Source organism: Hetaerina americana, unplaced genomic scaffold, assembly GCF_022747635.1.
Source record: "Hetaerina americana unplaced genomic scaffold, ioHetAmer1.1.p SCAF_285, whole genome shotgun sequence".
Classification (NCBI taxonomy): Eukaryota; Metazoa; Arthropoda; class Insecta; order Odonata; family Calopterygidae; genus Hetaerina; species Hetaerina americana.
In genome coordinates, this window is record NW_027286858.1 from 206,427 (window position 1) to 229,078 (window position 22,652).

The following is a 22,652-nucleotide window of genomic DNA, read 5'->3' on the forward strand; positions in this document are numbered from 1 at the left end:
TTTTGCTAGATGTGCTACCAGCAGGGGTTTCCAAAAAGTGATCTGCAGGAGTTTATATCATGTGGAGAGGAGGGAGCACCCACCAGAATGATTCCAAGTGAGGCCTCACCCTCCTTGTTGGGGTTTTTCCCTCATAGCTGCTGTGGTCATAGGTGAGAGGGAATGTTTATACAATTGAAATATTTCTGAGTTTTGGTTTCATAAATTTGCATGTAGATAAATGGACCTTATTTTTTTATAGTGGTAACTTGTGTGCACTGAGTAACCTCGTATGTTTGGCATTCCAAGTACCAAGTGTGAGCTTCATAATAGATATTTTCCCTCAATGCATAAACCAACTGCTGAAAATACAAATTCTAGCACTTATAATCTTTTAGAATATGGCCCCAAGCATAAATCGGAGAGAGACAAAACTTCAAACAGAAGTGTTTATTTAAGATATATCTGTTAACAACCATGACATTTTTAGAAAAAGGTGTATGAGGCATGCAATGAAAATATGGCATTTATTAGAACCTCTCATTTTTACCAGTTATTTTGGGAATGAAGGTAAACTGGTTACACAGTTGATATGATAGTGCATATTAGAATATTTTCTGATTACATATTGTTGGAGGCAGAGTGGTAAGCAACTGGGAAAACCAGGAAATGGGAAAAAGCATGATGATTGGAAATAATCAGGGAAATAACAGAATTCAGGGAAGAACAGAATAGATATTTAGAAATTTTTTCAGGTGCAATTGCAAAAATTTTAATTAAATTAAAAGTAATATTTTTGTTGCTTAAAACATTGAAAATTGATTAATTAAAATGTTAATCTATTTCATTGAAAAATAGTTGTCAGCAGTAAGAAACCACGGACAGCAGGCCCCCAATTTATGATATCAATCCATTCCATTGGACATTGTAATGGGAAAGTATCATAAAGTGAACATAAATGTAACTTTATTTATTGTTTTTAGTTTTTTCATAGGATTCTTTTGGTTACGCCAATACAATGCGAATTATACATTTCAAAATAGTTTAAAAGTTGAGGTGAAAGTAACTTGGTAGTGACTGATATAATGCCTGTTGACTATTCTACAAATGATGGTATAAAATCATCTTTGAGTGTTATGACTGATTGCTAGCTCTCCCAATCCCATTGTGCTGTCAACCCAGCAAACTGCCCGCCCAGCTAAGGACGACAGTACATGTCTCAAACTATTCCATGCATAATTTATTTGTGAGCTACAAGTGACTTGCAAGCTGGCTTGTTGTGCCTTCTCTCTCTTCCATCTACCCACAAATTCAATAGTAAAACATAAAATAACAACATTCTTGAAACACACAAAATGAAATCTCTGGAGTCAAGTAAGCAATTACCAAGTTGTAATTTTTAATTAATTCTTACCCGTAGTCGTCATTTCATTTTTAATAATAATGAAAAGACTACTAAGTATAATCTATAATTTGGATTGACTCATGAGTCTATTTAAAGCTTATTAGTCCAACTCTTCAACTCTCCTTACGTCTTTAGTTCTCTGCTGTCTTCTTCACTGTGGATTTGGTGTTACATTGTTGTAAAATAGAGGATCTTGTAAAATAACCAACAAGTAAGAACTCTAGCACTAAATTACAAAATCTTACCAATACAGAACAGTAATTAGAGTAACATTGAGTAATTAGAAAGTGCAAATAATTTAATAGAAAGTAGGCACTGTGAAAGAATTGCCTGAATTAGGTACCAAAAGCATTTAGCTGCATATATGAGACTCCAATCCTCACAATGAATTCATCTCCCTCTGCTCTGCATGGTTTATTCTCCTGGATTGCTTACTTGCTTGAATAACAGTGGCAGTATTAAAATTAATGAAATCCAAGAGAAAAGAACATATAAAAACAACGACATTTCAGAGAAACAATTCAATTTTTTCCTTGCATCAATGGGATCAATGTAAACCCTCTTCTGCAATGTTCTCCAGCCAGTGACTCTACAGGGCTATGGACATATGTATTCAGCTGGAGGTTTCTAGGCTTTTCGTGTTAGCAGCATGACCTCTGAATTTTCACTTATTTGCTGGCAACATGTCTTCATGTCAATGGTCTTGGTGAACTCTATTGGCTCTGAGTATCATAGGTATCTTTTGAAGTGTTGCATATCTTTCAGGGCAACTCTTTTCTTTATTATTTTACCTACGTGTAGATATACTCTTCTGCTATGCTTAGTACTGTGTGTTGGCATTTTTTTTAAAAGGTGATCAATAAACTTTATCAATACGATCAGGCAATCACCCAATGAAAACTTAGAGATGTAATTCTGCAAGACAGTAAAAATAAAACAGATATCCATAATCAAGAATATTCAGTAAATTCCAAAATATAATAAAACAACAATATGGTCTATTTTAAAAGGATAACTAGAAATTGATAACCAACCCAATCTACATTGCGGAAAAATATTTGCAGCATGGCTTGACAGATCTATTTTTAATAAATGTTATGTTTGCATCTGAGATAACATAAGACATGCTCTGGTGGCTGCCAATAGGAAGCTGTGTGTAATGTGTGCATGTGAATGAGTGTAACTGTATGAATGTGTTTATATATTTATGATTTGTTTTTCTACATGTCAATTGTGCGCATTGTGTTAGATATATCTATTAATGTGAAAGAAGCTGTATATGGTTCTTATGACAGGTGCACTAAATTTTTATGTACATTTTGTGTGTATTGTTTGTGTGTTATTGTTTGTATGTGTGTTTGTGGGTAGCAATTGTGTATACCTTCTCTCATGTGTTCATCCAGTTCTCTAGTAGTGAATGAAATAGTTTCCAAGTGTCCATTCTCTTGGCCAAAGAATCAGGGCACTTGATAGCTTAAAACCCAATGGATCTAATTAGTCATTATATTTCCTCAATAGCTTGATTGGTAGAGAACCGCCTAGCAAGTAGAAGGCCCATTTTTCAAGTCCCAGTTAATAAAACCCTTTTCTGCTTGAAATCCATGCTCATACTTCCACTCTAACATTATATTTCTTCTTTGAGTTTCTATCCCTTAAATCTATATTCGTATGAATATATAATGACCGCTATAGTTACAGTATATTACTTTCTCAATAGTCTACATTTAGTGTAATGAGTTATTTAGCTTTATCTGCATGATGAGACTAAAAAAATCAATCACTGAGGTTTTAAAATAATTAAAATAATGGCTCATATATTCCTTTCATGAGGCAGTTATTTCTGATTCTTTTTTTGGTATGCGGCAATGTTTTTGAACCATAAAACAGTTGAAAATTAAATTAAACCCTTCAAGTTGGACCAGCAATAATGTGTGCCACTCTGCGCAAATTAAGTGAAGCATTACTGACATGAAGGTTATTCAAAGTTGGTATTAGTGGTAGCTGTTATGAGAGGAAGAGTGACTGATGGCTTATAGGTCATTTGTGTCAATAGGGATAGGTGGCTAATTTGGTAGAGGTATGATTATCAGAGAATGGGAGAATGGGAGGGAGCATCCCAGAATCAGCATTAGCCAGCATCAGCCAGCATCTTAGTGAAAGATAAAGAGGTCCACTATTTAGTATCCCATTAGATAGAGGTGTCCTACTCCACTTGAGGTGCTCTCCTCATGGCACCCCAAGTAGGGGTTGGGATACTTATGAAAAACTCGAATAACATCAGGATTTGAATTTAGGTGTGTTTAGCAATCATGCATTGGAATAGCCCACCCTTTTTTTCTACAGTGTGGGCAAAATTTAGAGATCACTTTCATTAATGAAAAAAATGTCAATTTTGGACAGTGCTTTTGCAGATGAGAGGAAGAGTGACTGATGGCTTATAGGTCATTTGTGTCAATAGGGATAGGTGGCTAATGGCTGGGTGATGGCTAGGTACAGCAGCCATCTCTGTTGTAAAACCCAATTTCTGTATCCTCGATATCAGAATGTTTTGAGGCAGCTTCTTTCCCATTTTCTGCAATCCTGATGCATTCCTGGAAGGTATTAATTATTATATATTGGCTGTATCTTGTTATTGAAGTTTGCTCTGCGGATCAGGGTGCAAATTCCTGTTGGTCAACTTGACTAACCTGTTCCCAAGAAGAAGTTTTCCACAGCGGCCCAACGCAATTTCGAATATGTTGCGAAATAAAGTGGAAACATCTAAGCATTCAAAAAAAAAACATTTCAAAAGCAGTAGACACTGAAACAAATACTCAAAACTTTGTAGCTCTCGTTTAATGTGCAACTAGTTTTTTACTGTCACTGTGATACATTTTTCTTTAATTTTTGTATTTACTGTAAATCTTGGTCCTAGTTCAATATGTTGTTGCCTATTAGTGGAAAGTACATTAATAAAATATTTCCATGCAGTTAACTTATTCATTGGAATAGAGATGACTTGGCCTGTATACACTTAAATGTATCATAAAAATTCCTTCTTTAATTTGTGAATATTCATTTTTTCAGGAGATTGAATCGCTTATCTAGATTTAATTGGAAGTCAGCACAACAGCAGTTTATAAAAATTAAGAGTGATTCTCTCTGCATATGATAGCTTTGAGATTTATCTGCCAAAGATTTCATTTAATGCTGTGATAATATTTATTATTTGGTATATCAAAGATTAGTTCTTAATATAACTATATGAATGTTGAACTTCATGCTGTAACCATGCTGTATTATTGAAATTGTGATACTATTTATTAACTGTTACATTGTTAGCCAATAAAGTTTGATAATAATTGAGAAAAATCATAGTTTTTATCAGTAAAATGTCTGTGTGGAACACTATGAATGCATTTTTTCGGTTTTCAATATTCAGTTCCTTATCAGAATATGAAAAGTAGTCTCATTCAAATGTGACCATGTAGTAAGGATTTGAAATAGTCTGTTATTGCTGAAGAAATATCAACTTCAGATTGAACTTGATTAGTAAATAGTAGCTATTATTCGAGGGTTGTCTGAAAAGTTTCTGACCTCAACTTGAAGATGGCAGCACTCTTCAATAAAAATTAGGGAATGTGTTTACTCATACATTGAAAGTAAATTACCTAAATTTCAGCTATTTTGTATACTCGGTTGTTTGAAAATCATATTAGTGAGTTATTTTGAAGGCTTCTGTGAAAATGGAAAAAATTGAGTATAGAGCTGTCAATTTAATATTATTTTTGAAAGGCAATGTGCCTACAAAGATCAAAGATGAGTTCAAATTCTGTGCATGGGGAACCTGCAGCATCATTTATGACTATGAAATTTTGGGCAACTAAATTTAAATGTGGCCGTGCCAGCTTGGCTGATGATGATTGATCTTTCAAGATGGGCGAAAACTGCAACAACCATCAATAACATTGAAAAAGTTCACCAAATGGTACAGGATGGCAATTGGATTAAGATTAGAGAAATAGCAGAAGCTATGGGCATATTGAAAGAATGCATTTGTTATATATTGACGGAAGAACTGGACATGCGTATGCTATCTGCACATTGGCTGCCGAATTTGCTCACTTAAGACCCAAAATGTATTAGTATGAACGTTTCCAAGGCCCTGTTTCAGGAGTTTAAACAAAGCTAGTCAGTTTTATGTCGATTCGCAACACCACTATACACTTGAGCGGAAAGAAGTCAAAACAGTGGATTGCAAAGGGTGAACCTGCTCCAAAAAATGTGAAAATGGTTCAATCGACTGGAAAGGTGATTGAGACTTTTTTGGGATAGCCATGGAATTTTGTTTATCAATTATTTTCGAAAAGGTAAAGCAGAAATAGAAGAGTATTATACATCATTATTTGACAAGCTGAATGCAGAAATGGCAAAAAAAATAACTACATATGAAGATGAGGAAAGAGCTCTTTCATCAGTACAAAGCACCTGCTCATACTTCAGTGGTGGTTTCCATGGCTGAAATTCACGAATTGCCCTTTGAATTGTTTCAGAACTCACATTTCAACCAGATCTGATCTCTAGTGACTTTTTCATGTTTTATAACCTTAAGGTTTTCCTTGGAGGAGAGAGATTTTCATTGGATAAGGAGGTTATCGCGTACATAAATGCCTATTTTGCAGAGAAAGACATCTAGTACCATTTGGAAGGGTTAAAAAAGTTTAGAATTTCGCTGGGAAAAGGGTGCTGACTTAAAAGAAGACTAAGAAGAAAAATAAAAGTAAATTTGAAGAAAAAATGTTGTTTATTTGTTAGGGTGGAAAATTTTCAGACTTCCCTCAGAATTAGTAAAAAGTTGAATTGTCCAGAAGGTGGGTAGTATTTGTGTTACACTAATTGGCTTCTCTATTTGTTTAAATCTACCTTCCTTTGTTGGTTATTCGTTCACCAGAAAACTCTTTTCTGTTTAGATGTAAGTCTTTCAAATTGAATTATAAGTACCTTCAATATTACTGTTAGTGACATGCCGTTGCTCTGTCTTGTACCTAGTTACCATATGTGCCAAAAATTGGTTGGGCCAAGGAATATCCTCGTGAAGTATCATATTTTCCAGCCCATAATATGCACTTTTTTTTGCTTCTAATCTGCGCTAAAATTAGCTTGCATTTTATGGGCCAGGTGCTCATGGGTGTAACTTCGGCCTATAATCACAACCCAATTCACCAGAAAAATACCTACTATTACATTTTTTTCCACATTAGGCATAGACAATAACAATGTAGTGCATTTAGTTTCATCTCACATATGGTGCTGCTGTGAAACTTAATCCATAATGGGCAAATGTGGATTTTGCCGCTCTGCTAATGCATTATATTTCTTGTGAAAAACTCTTTGAGTCTTACTTGTATTCAACCGCAAGTAGTTTTGGCCCACTTCTGACTGAAGAAATAATACAAGATTAGAGGGAACAAAGTGGATTTAGTAAATCCAGATATGACTAAAAAAATTGACATTCATATGCTCCTAAATGGGCCTAGCTTCCACTGAAACTGCCACTTGAATATTAAAAAAAGATTATAAGGCACCTACTCATGAAGTCACAGTGATTGGAAGAATGAAGCAGCCATCAATTTACTGTGGATGTGATTAAAAAAGTCCTGGTGGAGAGTTAAAAGTGAAACTATCATAATATCTTTTCAAAATATGGAATTAGCAATGTACTAGATGAAAGTTAAGATGACCCTGTGCTAGAGGAAAGTGACAACCCTGATGGAAACTGGAAATGATTTAGCAGCTATGGTGACAAATTTCTGATGCTTGTGTACCCCCAGCCATACACCATTTTGGTGAATTGTGGGGTATTTTTGTAAATTTCTCAGATTCTACAATGAATAAATGTTGATTTATATGTAGCTGCTAATATGCTAATTATTTAATGTAACTATACAATTGTCTTCATAGTAAGTGTTAACTTCAAATTACTGTGATCCTTTGACTGCAACTTGTTTCCTTCTTAATAACAATGCCTAAAATCATTAATGCACACCTAACCAAGAGGTATAGCCATAAAGAGCTATAGTTAGCAGCCAGTGTGGAATGTCTTATTTTTAGAGTGCATTTGATGATGAAATGTGAAGTGAAATCATAAAATGAGATGTATTTGTACAGATTTTAAGTTTTGAAGATTTAGCAACTTTATAATCATTTCTTAATATAAAACTTTTATTTGAAGTACCATATTGCTGATGGTTTTTATGCAGAGATATGTCGTGAGTGCTTTGTTGAAAATAGAAGATTTTAAGAAATGGCTATCGACAGTGCGTTCTGAAAGTAATACAATTGAATTTCCTGCGCCGCTTCTATTGGTCAGAGTGGAATCAAACCACTTGGAGTAGGTGGGGGGGATGCTAAGCTTTGACAAGAAACCAGTCTCGGTGCTCTCCAAGCTGTGGAAGTGGCAGGTCTCAAATTATTGTACACCTCTGCGTGCCAACAGTGTTACAAAAAAAATGGAATTGATGATCGAGCAACGTTACGTGATTACTAAGTTTTGTGCTACACTGAAATAATCTCTTGAGGAGACTAACAAAATTATTCGTGAGGCTTACAGGGAGTCTGCTTTATCCTACTCACAAATTTTGACGTGGTTAAAGGCCTACTCACAAATTTCGACGTGGTTTAAGGCCGCGAAGAGGTTCACGACGAACAACGCTCTGGGCGGCCGTCAACTAGCAAAACTAACAACAATGTGGCTAGTCTTTGAGAATTGTTGGACTCTGGCTGTCCATTGAGTATCAAGATGGTTGCCAATGAACTGAACCTGTCATCCACTGTTGTGTTTCGCATTGTTACTGAAGATTAGAGATAAGGAAAGTGTGCCAAGCTCATGCCCAAGGTGTTGTTAGACAACCAAAAGACCAACCGAGCAGAAATTTCAAGTGAAATTTTGCAAGGTATTGAAAATGAACCTGATCATTTGAACAATGTCATCACTGTTGATGAAATAAGTTGTTGAATACAACCCAGAAACAAAATGCCTAAGCTCAGAGTGGCACACCGACTAGTCCTCCAAGCCCAAAAAAGGCAAGAATGAGCTCATCAAAAGTGAAAACAATGCTCATCGTCTTTTTTGACAGTGAAGAGTTGGTCATAAGGAGTTTGTTTCTCAAGGATAGACAGTTTACACTGCCTACTACAAGGATGTGCTGGAAAGACACCAAAAAAGGGTTATCAGGACAAGAAAAGACATCTCCGCTACCTGGCAACTCCATTACGACAATGAACCTTGCCACATTATGCTACAAGTCCAAGAGTTCCTGGCCAAACACCAGATGCCAATGCTGCCCCACCCCCTATAGTCCTGGCATCGCCCCAGCAGACTTCTATTTGTTCCCTTGGATTAAGGCAGCCCTGAAAAGAGCCAGTTTTTTGTCCATAGAAGAGATCCAATTAGCCTTGAAAGACCTTGCGAGAGGTCCCAGAAGATGCCCTCCAGGGCACGTACTGGTCATGGCAGAGTCGCTGGAAAAAATTTGTAGAATCATAAGGACAGTACTTTGAAGAATTTTTGTGCAAATATGTTCAATAAATTACTTTTTAAAAAAATGATTGCATTAATTTTTGAATGCACCCTTCTATTATATTGGCAATAAATATAATTTCCTTTATTTATGGATAACTCCTGTTTAAATTATACTTATAAATATGGTAATGCAGTAATAATGGTAGCTCTGAATGTAACTTGCATTAAGCTCCCAACACTGTCTTATTGAGGGACATTTGGTATGCATTTTGAGGGCCCTATTCACCTAATCTGTCAATTTTAGTGAGAAGAAAGCGAACATAGGAGAGGATGATGATGAGGATGGTGCTGTTTAGTTTTCCCACCTGAATTATAAGTTAGCACTTGTGCACAGACATATGAATCCATCCATGAGCAAACGTCAGCTCTTTCTTACTTGTAACATAGATGTGGGAGTGTATTGCTGGAGAGAATGAAAAGGTTTGTTCAGTAAAGAGTGAACATAGCATTTTTATTCTCATATTTTGTTCAAACATTAATTTCGTATTAAATTGTTAGCTTGATATGCATTTTATATGTGGTATAGATTTAATTTATTTGAGTTACACCAGCAGCAGCCGTTGTAAGTTAAAACATGTTCAGTGCACCTGTTACAGCTATGGTGGTAACTTAAAATTTTGCTTTTGCATGAACAAATCATCAGCAGAGGCCTCTGTTATTTTACAGTAGACTTATAGAGAGTCCGTTCTATTTTATAGCATAGCTAGCAGCTGGTTTAAAATATTAACGGAGGGAGACAATTTCAAGGGAAGGTGGACCTTGAGCTCCAGTGTTCCTCACTGCTCTTATGGAAGTATTGTATTAACAATACAAAAAAAATGTTTCAATGCAACAATTTCAGAGTGTAAAAATCATTCGCCTTGACTGGGATTCCAGTCAAGGCGAATGATTTTTACACTCTGAAATTGTTGCATTGAAATGCACATTAGCGGATGACTCCGTTAAAAGTTACTGTTGCGGCATCTCCCGCAGTTTCTTTGGAATTTTTCAAAAAAAAAGGTTTTGTATTTGTTGGGGACCATTAATATCCCTGCAAGATAGGCAATGAAATTTACGGCCCAATGATCAGAAGTCTTTGTCAATGCGTATTCTTGGAAGTTATTAATGAAAGATAGCATTTTATCTCACATAGAAACTTTGATCTAAAATTAATTGGTGTAAAATTTTTGCAGCACTCCTAAACTAAAGACAAGCCATAGCCCATGTTTCAATGAATAGTCATCTTCAGTTGATGTCTACATGTGTTTTTCTCTCAATGCATGCATTTTACAGTAGAGGAGGGAATGGAGAAGGTAATGCTTTAAATCACATCCCTGCTACAAGAATAGGAGAGAAAGAGCAGGGTACAAGTTTTTAATCGTCCCGAATCTATTTTGGTTCCCTTATTAATATTCCTGTCTTGTCTTGTGTCTAGAATTTTATCTGCTGATAAATTGTTTGTACATTCATATCAGAAATAAAAATAAAAAATATTTGCTAAAGGTCATGATAAAATTTGGCACCAAACATTGTAACGCTGCTTAGTAACACATGCAAAAGATAGCAACTTTACAAACACATCATTTATTTATGGGAGTGTTAAATCCATGCAAGAGATAACCTCAGAGCATACACACTCAAAACATGTAACATGTACCTTTCGTAGAATCTTGTGAAGGGAAATGCCTCTCGTATGTCTCAGGTACATCAAAGACACTCATTCTATGGAAGTTAATGTGAATATCAATTTTTTGCCAAGGACTCCCACGCAGCACACTACCTGTTGTCAGTACCTTATCAAGGTTTTAGAGTTTATAGGTAGTGGTAGTGATAGGTCAAAGGCATACTGAGTGGTTTGTGTGGAAATATAATCTGACGCCAGGACCAGCTCACCACACATTTATCAAACAGTGGTTTACATGTAAGGTAATCCAATTGCCATTGACCAGCTTCATGATGAAAAGCATTCACCAAAAATACGTAGGTCACTGAAATAGTTGTCACAAATGGTTTATATGGAGATTAATCCATTTGCCCCTGGGCCAGTTTTAGGATAGGGCAGAGTCACTTTTTAAGATACAATTCAGCAGTGTCATACTGTGGAATAGGCTATGGTCATAAGTTGCTATTGGAAGAATTAGGCCCAAATTGGTGGGGAAAATGAATGAGAAAAAAATGTAATCAAAATCAAATGGGAAACGTGGATAAGTAAGCATCAATCTTCACCATTTGTGGTTATTTCTTAACATTTCCCCTTTAATTTTTGCCTGCTTAGTTTTCTCTTGGGGATTAACATGAATCACAAATATTACCTGAAATACATAGTCATCCAGTTATGCTTGATTTTGGTATAGGTGAGAAAAATGAATAGAAGTCCCAAGTTGAACTTTTAAATGAAAGAAAATATTAAAAGCTGGTAGATGCAATGCAGAACCAGCTATTTAGATATGAGGCAAAAGAACAGAAAATTTACAAAATACTGTTTTCATTAATAATGATATGTTATTTGTCAATTGAATATTAATTGGATAAAGGAAGCTGGTGAAATTCAAAGGAAAAATCCAATGACAGAAAATAATTCTTTGTATTTTCCAAGAGAAAATACTTATTTTATTAATTTAATTACAATGGATTACCTATAACTTAAAGTTGCAAGGTTGATTTGATAGCACCCTTACTGCAAGTTGTTGAAGCTGGAACATTTTTTAAGGATTGCACCCAAGTGATACAACTAAGATATTCCTTGACCAATAATGAAGTTGCGTGTACCCTTACAATATACTAGGTATTAACTTTGATGAGAGGATTCTATGAAGGTAGCAGTGTCTTCATGTGAACATGTAGATGTTAAAGTTTTTCTCTTTATTATTAAGGATATTTAAGGAACAATAATTTTTCATGCATTCAACCCAGTTATAGCTACCTATATCATCTGCAAGTTTTTCATTCAAAGAGTAGGAATTCAGCAGACAAGAACAACAAGGGGTTTTCTTGTAGTTATATAAGGGGGCACCATAAATGAAAAGAGGTCACAAATATGAACTCTGAGACAGAGTCCTGCAAAGGATGCACCTACCTAGGCCACTTGTCTCTTGTGAAAACTCAAGTGGTGTAGCCAATAAGATAGTTGATTGATTGGTGTGCTTTTTCTCCTGCACTACTGTTGAAGGATCAGGGTCTCCTTTCTTGGAATTGAATCTTTATGGGCTGATTAAAATATATATACTAATACTTGCATAATGGAGGTAGATATGACCAAGGCATTGGTCATTGGCAGATTCTTAAATGTACTCGCAAGTTACCCAAGGCCAGTGGGTTAACTTTACAGTTATGACAGTCATATTAGTTAAAAATAATGAAGTTAATATTATATGCACAAAATTAAAATTATCTGCCATAACTCTGGCATTATAATAGCAATTGCAAAGGATTAGTTTCTCCATGGTTACACAAGCATTAACTAATGGCAGTGAGGTTATTCTTGCTCTCAGTAATCACGGCCTTGACCAAGAGAAAGATTCTTAGGGATTAAATGAAGAGAAAGTTCAATGGGAAGTTGAAGTTTGGGTGAGTATAGCCTTTGTAACAATGATAATAGAGAGCATAAAGTGAAAGATGGAATTGATTTGAGTGCGTACAAAATATTTCAACTGGCCTGCATTTAGCATTTGTTCAATGCTCTCTCTGTCATCTATTCCAATCATATTGAGTCAACATGGGCCCTACCCGCCTTAGATGAGGTGTCTTAGATGGGTGGCAAAGGTAGCTATTAGGTAGATGAATATTGGATCTTAGAGCCTACAAAAATTCATCTCTCTCTCTCCAGCAGAGCATAGAAAAAGTAGGCTTGAATTCGTGAAGAATTATTATCATCTTCCTTAAGCCATTCCAAGAAGAAACTAACACATTAGAGGATGATAAAATACATACAGCTCATATAGCTCTGCTTTCTTTTGAATGCCAAAGGAATTGTGTGATGTCAACACAAATATCAACTGTGTAGTCTGAACATAAGGAACATTGTTGAGTGAGCTTTTTGATATTCTAACAAAAAAGTAGTCATTCAGGTATGGCAGGTGTATAGCCTCCTCATTCCAAAATACCATTAACTTGAGATGGTCAATGATTCCAATAAAGTGCTTTGTTCTTTTGTGCATTGATTACATCTGAACAGAGAAATGTACCATTTGAAGATCCACTGGATAAAAATCCAACGTCTATATTAATTATGAGGAGTTCTAGGATGAGGCAGGCAAATCACTGGCAGGAAATAATGTTTCAAGTGAAAATACTTGGAAATGTTTTTGGGCACTAAATATGTGGCAGAAACTGGAAGACAAACTGGCTACATTATTAAAAAGAACTTTGCTCAACTAACTACAAGCATGTACGGTGAATGGTGTTCCAGTTACACTTAGTTAACTGTAAAGGATCTCACAAAATAAATGTTGAGGCAGTTGAGTGCTAAGTAATTATCACTGGAAAGGACAAAAAAAATAATGAATTGTGCTTTTGTGAGGTTTTTCAACCATTATTCCCCTAATTATTCTTCATATCTTTCATGTTTATTTTTTGTCAAGAAATTTATGTTTATTTTTATTTTTTTTATTTTGCACAGTAATTGTCGATGTATGGTGTAACATATAATATTATATTAAAAAGAAGCATATACATGCATAAAAACAAGGCTAATAATATGTCAAAAGAAGACACTTATGAAGGGGTTTGTGGGAGAAAGACAGCTTGGTTGTGAAATGTGTTGAAGGGAAAAAAATGGTTCAATGTTGTCAGGAAGTGAAATCAGTAAAGGGGAGAGGCAGAAGAAAAATGAACATTTAATTAGCAATTATCTGGGTGTAAGTATGTGGAGCAATGAAAATGTATGGGTAGGTCATGACACTACTGTGAATATGATAAGCAAAAGCAGTTTAGGACAGTTTGTGACAGAGTTATGTATAATACAAATGAATTTTAAATAAGATATAAGCCAGTGATTGGGAAAATTACAAACAGAGAGTGAAGAAAACATCATGTGAAAGTGGCATTTTGTGAAATCGGGGATCTGTATTTTACTATTTTAGTAAAGAAATGAGTTAAAAGTTGAAAGATTAGTTGGAAGTTAAGATTAACCATATGAAGGAGCAGTATGCAATGAGTGGAAGGAAAATAGTAAAAAAATATTAATGTAAGGCTCATGGTTCTGTTAGTTCTGTAAAACAGGAGAGGAGGCCCAAGAAATCCACAGTAGAAAACCTTTTAATTGCTTGAATATGCTCAGAGAAATTAATTTTATGATCTGTTTAGATGGTAAGATCCTTTACAGATAACTAACGACTGAAATTAATGGCGTTAATAGTGTATTTGATATGAATGGAGATGTTTTAGTAAAACAGATATAATACTGTATTTACTTGAATTTAAGTTAATCTTGTTGATATGCCACCATTATGAGGTCTTGTTTACAGGATCCTGAAGGTCTAAGTCTGCAAAATTATTATTTGATTTAATTTTTTTACAATCATCAGCATAAAGTAGAGGGTGGGCTTGGGAGGAAAGAACTACAGGTTAGATAGTCAGTGTAGATACAAAAAGATATGACCTTAGGACACTACCATGAGGAACATCCAGTGTAATGAGTGACTAATGGGGTGAGGCACCAAGCATTCCTACCTACTAATTTCAATTATGAAGAAAACTGGACAAGGTATTTAGAATATTACCATTTGGCAGTTACACTGTTGACCAAGCATATGGCGGGTGAGATTATGTGGAAAGGAGTCTAAAGCTTTTGGGAAATCAATTCTAATAGCAATGATTTATATATTCTTTGCTGATGAGCTAACAGCTGAAAGGCTGCTATGCTGGTCAGATTTGAGTGACCCATGTTGATTGCTGCATAGAAAAGGTGACATAAAATAATAACGGCTGTTCAAAGTAATTCCTCAGAAATGGATGAAAAAACGTGAAAAAAGGAATTGGGAAGTAGTTGAAGACAATTTTTTGGACCAGTTTTATGCGTAGTAGTAACATATGTGATTTTTCACTGTGAAGGGAAATAGATATGGGCAGTAATATAATAGTAGCAGCAGCAAATAAATTGCAGGCTTAAAGTTACTTCATGCGAGGAAGCACAGTCCATATACATATAGGAGTAAGACCATCAAGGACCTGTTAAAACAGTAGAGGAGGGTTTAGCAAGATATTCAAAAACCTCACTGAAATTGGTTTGCATTTGGGATAGCCAGTGGGGGAGTGAATGCAAGTTAATATGGGCATAATCAGCAAGAAGTGAATGGGGCAAAACTCAGACCTTGCACTCGCTGATGGGTTTAAGTTTCTAGTCTTATTTTAATGTGCCTATGCGAACTATGCTCTGGTAGTTGCAACTTGACACTTCATAGGGCTTTGACATTATCACCAGTTAATGTTTAGTTGTGGATGAATCATAAAACTCTGTATCCAGCATTAAGGAAGAATGTCACCAAATGTAGTTTTTCCTAAGGAGATCCCATGTTAGTAGATGGTTTAGGCTATTAAAGGCCTCGGTAAAATTTTTTAATTCCTCACCCAATAGTGCGTAGGCCTTTGTCTAATGCCATATTTAAAAAAAATTAAAAATAGGTACATATGATATATTTTGATGCACATGTAATTTCCCTAATATATATCACTCCACCATGATAAAATTTGTTGAAATCTTTAACAATGCTGAGAGTAGAGAAATTAGGCAATAGTCATTGGAATTGTATAGTAGTCTTTTTATGTTTTAATGACAACATCTTGTTTTTACACATTGGGGAAACTCCCATCTTCAAAAGATGAGTTAATGTTATCTAACAATGGTTGTAGCATGAGAGCTGTTGTTGTGAAAGTAAAAGTAAAAGTTGATCATAAATGTTTTGTGTACGTAATTTTTTGGACAAAAATTGAAATTTACATTTTATTACAGTCTCCAAGAGCATTATATAGACCTCAGCTGATAATTTTTAAATGCGAAGGAACTTAAAATGGATGTGACTGATACAAAGCTGGAGAGTCAAATTAGTAAAACTTGTTCTGCATATATATTACAAATTAAGTTAACAATATAGTGAAATTAAATTTTTGTAAAATAAATAATTCAGATAAAAAGTTTATGATCATACGTATTTGAATAGTGCTCGTATAACTCAAATGGTCCGAAACTTATTACCAAATGTTGTTTAGAGCCTTCTCTGAATATATATATATATATATATATATATATATATATATATATATATATATATATATATATATATATATATATATATATATATATATTAAGTAGACTGTGTTTATTGTGGAAATAATATCTTGGAACTCCTGCAGGGAGTAGATGCACAGGATTTTGATCCGCTGTGTTCACTCAGGCATGAAGGAGAAAGAATTTCATGTTGGATTTATCCATAATTTCATAGGGTTTACTTACTAATTTGTCACCAAACTGTCATTTGATAAAACAATTCCCATAATATTTTGTATATTTCTATGACTTGGGTTGTGGTAGTCCAGGGGTAGGTAGAGCATTGGACCACTGACCAGAGGGCCTGGGTTCGATTCCCGGACAAGCCTCTCTGAGCACCTGCAGTTCCACCCAAGCCATGTGATTTTTCAGGTACCAGATCTTCCTGGGAAATCATAACCGGCACAGAGAAAAGAACTGGCCCCCCCTACCCTAATGGGTGAATTTCACATGCTGTTGGGCTTAGTACTGGGTGAACTCTACCATCACCTACCAGACCAACCTTCGGGTTGATTACTGTGTATATGGTTTTTTTTTATTTCTATAACTTAGGTAGCTAGATGAGATCACTGATTTACTTGATGCTGCCGTATACCTCTTTCATTAGAAGGCCACATCTCCTTGAAATATTCCCTCTTCATTACGTGTATATTTGGCTTCAGCAGAGTACCTACCAGAAAGGAGTTGCACTGTATCACCTGTTATTATGTGATTAAAATTCCCTCAGTCTTCAAAGTATGATATTAACATGAACTCTCTTTCAATATTTTCAGGGAAGCTACTGGTGAAACAGAACCACTGATAACCTAGAGTTTTCCACTACACGACAAAATATTCAGAAGATTCCAGGTAATGGTATATTCAGTATACGTTTTGGAGGCTGTGAATATTTAGAATTTTATGTATCAGAATTATTTTACAAAAGTGAATACGTTGAAGTAATACTGTATTGAGCACTTCATTTTATATACTTTACTCATTATTAATTGTTTTGTATAGGTCTTGAGAAATAAAATGACAAATTGCAATTCATATCTGATTTATATTAAGTTTTTTGTACTTTTTATTTAGAAAATAAAATTTTCATGAGTCTGTGGTACAAAATTTGATTTTTGGTCATAGCTAGCTCTATTAACTTTGCATTTGGGCCTACAAAACTGGAACCGGAAAACAGTGACATTTGACAATAGGGAAATTTGTGTTATATTATCTTTTACATTTTATATTGTGCTTTTAAACAATTAGCTGAACTGCAACCTGTATTAAAAATGTACATGCATATCATAGGCCAATATCAACTAATACTAGGAAAAAACTAGAAAAACAAAGAAGCCATGGGTCATAGAGATGATTAAGATGATGGATGAAAGAAGACAATGGAAGAGCATTAACTCAGAAATGGGAAGAAAAATAAACAGGGAGCTAAAAAATAAATGTAGAAACAAGAAGTTAATAGGGCCTAGTAAATGTGGTGGATCGATCAGTTTCAGTATATGGGGAAATTTCAGATGAAAGGAAAAGTAGAAGTATTAAGGTGGGAGAATTATCAGGATGTAGCTGGAAAAACTATCTAACATACTCATAAGAGATAAAAGAGGGAAGTTATTAATGGAGCTAGAAGAGATTCGGGATTGAAAAAATATGTAGAATAGCTTAATGGTAAGAATAGTAAAATTGAGAAATAGAAAGGGAATATGATGTAGACAAGTTCATGTGATTGGAAACCATTTTAGAATAAAACAGGCCTAGTAGTGGGGAAATTGATAGAGGAATTGTGTTGGGAAAAGAAGCCTTTACAAAAGAAGAAATTGATGACAGGTACACTAAGTAAATATGTGAAGAAAAGGTTAGTAAAAAAGTTAATATGGAGCATAAGGGTTTATACTGAATGGAATCCTGTAACTAAGAATACGTACATCCTTACCAGGATGCTGCCAAGATCTGTCCGAGTCATAAAATGAATGTGCAAGTCCACTTGCACTATACATACAAGTTTTTTCTTACAGATGAAATGCTGCAGCATATCATAAAGGAAACTAATAAATATGTTGGAGAAATAATATACCTGCATCCTAAAAGGAAGCTCACACATTTCAAAGGCATCAGCGAATTTGGGTACTATTACTCTCTGAGAAATAAATAAATTCATTGGTATATTTCTAAACATGGGTATCCATGATCAGAAATATTATATATCATATCCCTGAAATTAACTCTATTGTATTCTATTGTTTCAGACTTCACTTCGAGGAAGTAATTGATATCCATTATTGAAATAGAAAGAAAGACTCGTACTTTTCCACAGATTTTATTATACGGCACGACGCGTTTCACCGACTTGCGGCATCATCAGGTACCTGATGATGCCGCAAGTCGGTGAAACGCGTCGTGCCGTATAATAAAATCTGTGGAAAAGTACGAGTCTTTCTTTCTATTTCAATAATGGTTAACTCTATTGGTCAAATGACCCAATGTATATAAATACATTGGTAAAAATTATGATTCCTCAGCATTTCTTTCTAGTTATTCTAAGGTATGAGCACTTTTTTGATAATGACCACGCACAAGGTGAAGATTGTTTGCATAATATTAGCTCTTTCCTTGATTAAATAAATGAGAATTATATAAAACCTGAAAGTAAGTAGTGATTGCTAAAAGCATGGTCCTGTGCCATGAGCATCTGATATTTCACCGATATATACATGGTAAACGACATAAATATGGAGTCAAACTTAGTAAGTTTTGCCTTCCCAAAGGCTACACGTGTATAATGTCATTTTATACTATGGTAAAAGAGGTATCACCTGAGAAGGGACATGTATATAACATAGTAATGAGACTTATGATTGGATTCTTGTATGAGGTCACATATTATGCACTGACATTTTCTATGCAAATGTTCCTCAACCTAAAGAGTTATTAGTGAAAAATACATACCTGTGTTGTACAGGATGCACCAACAGGAAATATTTTCCCAATGCCACAAAAATCAAACAAAAAAGGGGTGATATATTATGCCTCCAAAATTCAGAAAATAAAATTTGTGAAGTGGTCAGACGAGGTCTATGCTCATGTTGACTAGGTGCAAAAGTCAAAATTGTATTTTAGTTGACATCAGCCCAACACTTAGAAAACCAAATACTGTCATCGGCTGCAATGCTGCCAAGAAAAGTGTTGACTTATCTACCAAATGTCTTCGTATTACACATCTTTGAGTAAGACAGTTAAGTGTTATAAAAATATAGAAATTGAGTATATTCCTGATGCCATAGTGGTAAATGCTTGGTGTGGCCGACCCCGGTGGCGGCGGGGTAACGTCCTCGTCTGCCATTCCAAGGGTCGCGGGTTCGATTCCTGCCTGGGTGAGTTTCCCTCCATCTAGGGCTTGGGTGTTTGTAAATGTGACCATTGTTATCGTTGTTAATAGTTCGATGTAAAGGCCAAAATGTGCTGTTTTCGGACTTATAATGAATAAATAAATAAATAAAAATACTCACAAGAAGTTAGGTGGACAGAAAAGCTGAGAGTTTTAAAATTTGGTGAAAATATAATTCCTGCTGCACTTGATCAACCAACAATTTTTGCTACACCACATGCATTACAGAAAAAAGCAACATTATCATAAGAAATATTAAGGTATGACTAGAATAACATGAATTAGATGTGAAGAGTGCTATAACTCAATTAAAAAAGTAGATGGTGGACATTCAAGGATGAAAAAACTAAAAATATTGAAACTTATTGCTCAAATTGCCCCAGCATTATGTATGGAATGTATTAAGAAAATGTGTAATTAGTTTACTTATTCTATTTTAATTGGAGAATAAATAAAAAACTATATAACTTCCCTCTTCTATTAATTCCTACCTGATAGTAGTGCACACATTTAGGGAGTTGACTGACAGCTGAGGTCATTTGTGCCATTAGGGATGGATGAGAAAGTAGGAAGAGTAGAGAGAAACCTGTTGTTGATATAAGCCTACTCTTAATGAAAGGTTCCAAGGGGTCCGCAGTTTAATGCCCCATCTAATGGATGGCATACTGACTTAAAGCTCTCTACAAAGCCCCTCGAGTAGGGATCGGGATACCACTGGAAAAAATCTGCCATCTCCAAGAATCAAATCCGGGCCCACTGGGTGGGAAGCCAGCATGCTAGCCACCACACCATCACAATCCCCACCAATCTGATGAAAGATAACATTATCCCATTACTGATCGAATTTCAATTGTTATATTTGTATTGAGACTATTACTGCGATAATCCAAAAACTAAGAAATGAATAGGAAACATAGTAATATATCCAGCAGGGGACACTTAAATTACATTACCATCCAATGTCTGCTCATAAAAATCTTATATGGATCTTAGGACAGCGTGACTCATGAGTGGGTCATACTACCAGGGAAGGAGATACTGGTGTGACCTATGCGAGGGCGAACGTATTAATATAGCATACATCCATTATTTTCAGAATATCAAGAATTTTAAGCCATAAAGGCTATATCTGGTGACAAATATACACAAACTTACATAGAATGGAAGTTATTGTTACATCATGTGTGTGAGCACTGGATGAGAGCACAAAAGATTTACTTCTATTAGTACTCAATCTGCCTGCTTGGTTCATTGTTCACATTTTACACTCCAATTGTATAGTTATATTATTTCTATGCTGAGTCGAGGTCATGTGTTCAATGTAGTGTAATTTGTCACTACTATATTGACTTATTTTGGATGAAGGATCATTATTTGGATCATTATTAATTACATTATTATTTTCATTTTTCAACCTACCTGATGTTAAATTTGACCATCACATTATCTTATATTCGAGCTACTTATTGATTTGTTTCATTTCTTTTATTCTTTGAATTTAAATTTTTTCGGTTTAATTTTCATTGGTGGATTTCCTGAAAATCATAATGGCAATGAAAACCCTTGTTCAGGAAGAATCACCCGATCCACCTAGAAAAAAAACCCAAGGCTGCAATGCCCACAACATAAATGATATGGCGAGACCTTATAGATTATGGTGGCAACTAATAGAATATGAGCTCTGTGCTTGGCCCAGTACTTTTCATCATCATGACTAATGATTTGCCCTGTAATTTGAAATCTACATACGTTGCATATGCTGATTACACCAATTTTGTGCAAAAATGTCAACATCTAGAAGATGCAGTGGTACGATCTAGCGCTACCCAAAGAGAGGCTAAGGAATGGGTTGATATTATTCATTTACATTTAAATATTAAAAAACTCAGCATATCGTAAGCAGTCTTAAATAAAAAATAACTGATATTGAAACTGCTGAAATACTAGGAATTTAGAATGACAGAAAGTTAACTGGGAGACTCACATCAGTAAGATCTGTAATAAACTGGGTAAAGCTGTTTGTAAGTTAAGTAAGCTCAACTTTCTCATTTCAAATGTGAATCATTTAACACTTTATTTTGCCTTCTTTTAATGTCTTTTGAATTATGGTGTTGAGTTATGGGGTCATTCCCAGCATGTTAAACAAATTTTGCTTCTACAAAAGAGAGCTATTTGTTCTCGTGCTAATATACTACCATGTTATTCCTGCAAACCTTTTTTTTTATTAGTTATGGAATTATAACAGTATTTAGTTTATAAATCTTTAAGGCTCTCATTCATGTGAAAGTTAATCAAGAAACTTACCAATTAAGATCTGACATCCGTAACTACATCACAAGAGGTAAAACAAATCTAGACACTACTTATCATAGATTGTCATCAACTTACAACACATTTCATAATGTGAACATACGACTATATAACTATCTGCCTACTTAGTTGAAATTGGACTGTTGCCATAGTTTCAAGAATAGGGTATATATCTGGTTATTTGCTCAACCACTTACTCATTGGATGAATTCTTTTGTGACAATCTTCATCACATTTAAGAACTTATGTTTATGTATTAAGTAATATTTTTATTGACATTTAATATGTTCGTACCAGTTTTCAAAACGAATAAAGTATTATTATCTTGGACCAATACTGGCTGACCAACTAGTTGTTCACTTGTAAATTCTGCCACACTCTGAAGACTACAGATATTTTAAATATTGAATACTTGGGTTAAAATTTAAAAAATATATATATATGAATAAACAGAGAATGTGGCAGAAAATAAGGAACGTTTTAATTTCATGGTGAGAAATTACCATTAAACTTGTCTTCTATGGGATCATTTTTTACCTTGGTTATTTTCTGATGACCCTCGACCTGTTTGAGAAATACAGTATTGCCTTTGCGGGGACATAAATTTCATTAAAATGAAATGTATATCATCACTGACTTTTCAGTTTTTTGTCAAAATCCATTCATGATTCCAATTAAGTTTGAACAACCTTAAGTTAAAAAAACCAGGATCAATAAAAAACTGGCCTTTGATAATACAGCAATTAAGAAAAATTAGTATCTCTCGATCTCTCCATGC

At 34.8% G+C, this 22,652-nt stretch overlaps 1 protein-coding gene across 2 annotated transcripts in view; it reads left to right on the plus strand.

Annotated features, from left to right (window-relative positions):
• LOC139689880 (mucolipin-3-like) overlaps positions 1-17,270 on the plus strand; it is a 36,562-nt gene extending 19,292 nt beyond the window's left edge. Inside the window, exons 12-13 of one of the 2 annotated variants that reach the window (XM_071586988.1) lie at positions 10-152; positions 16,962-17,270. In XM_071586988.1, the coding sequence (XP_071443089.1) occupies positions 10-152; positions 16,962-16,998 (180 nt within the window). In that variant the 3' untranslated portion in view covers positions 16,999-17,270. Of the gene's footprint in view, positions 1-9; positions 153-4,450; positions 4,687-16,961 lie in introns of those variants that run through there. The other variant, XM_071586987.1, reaches the window with a different exon arrangement.
• Positions 17,271-22,652: the final 5,382 nt, after the last annotated feature.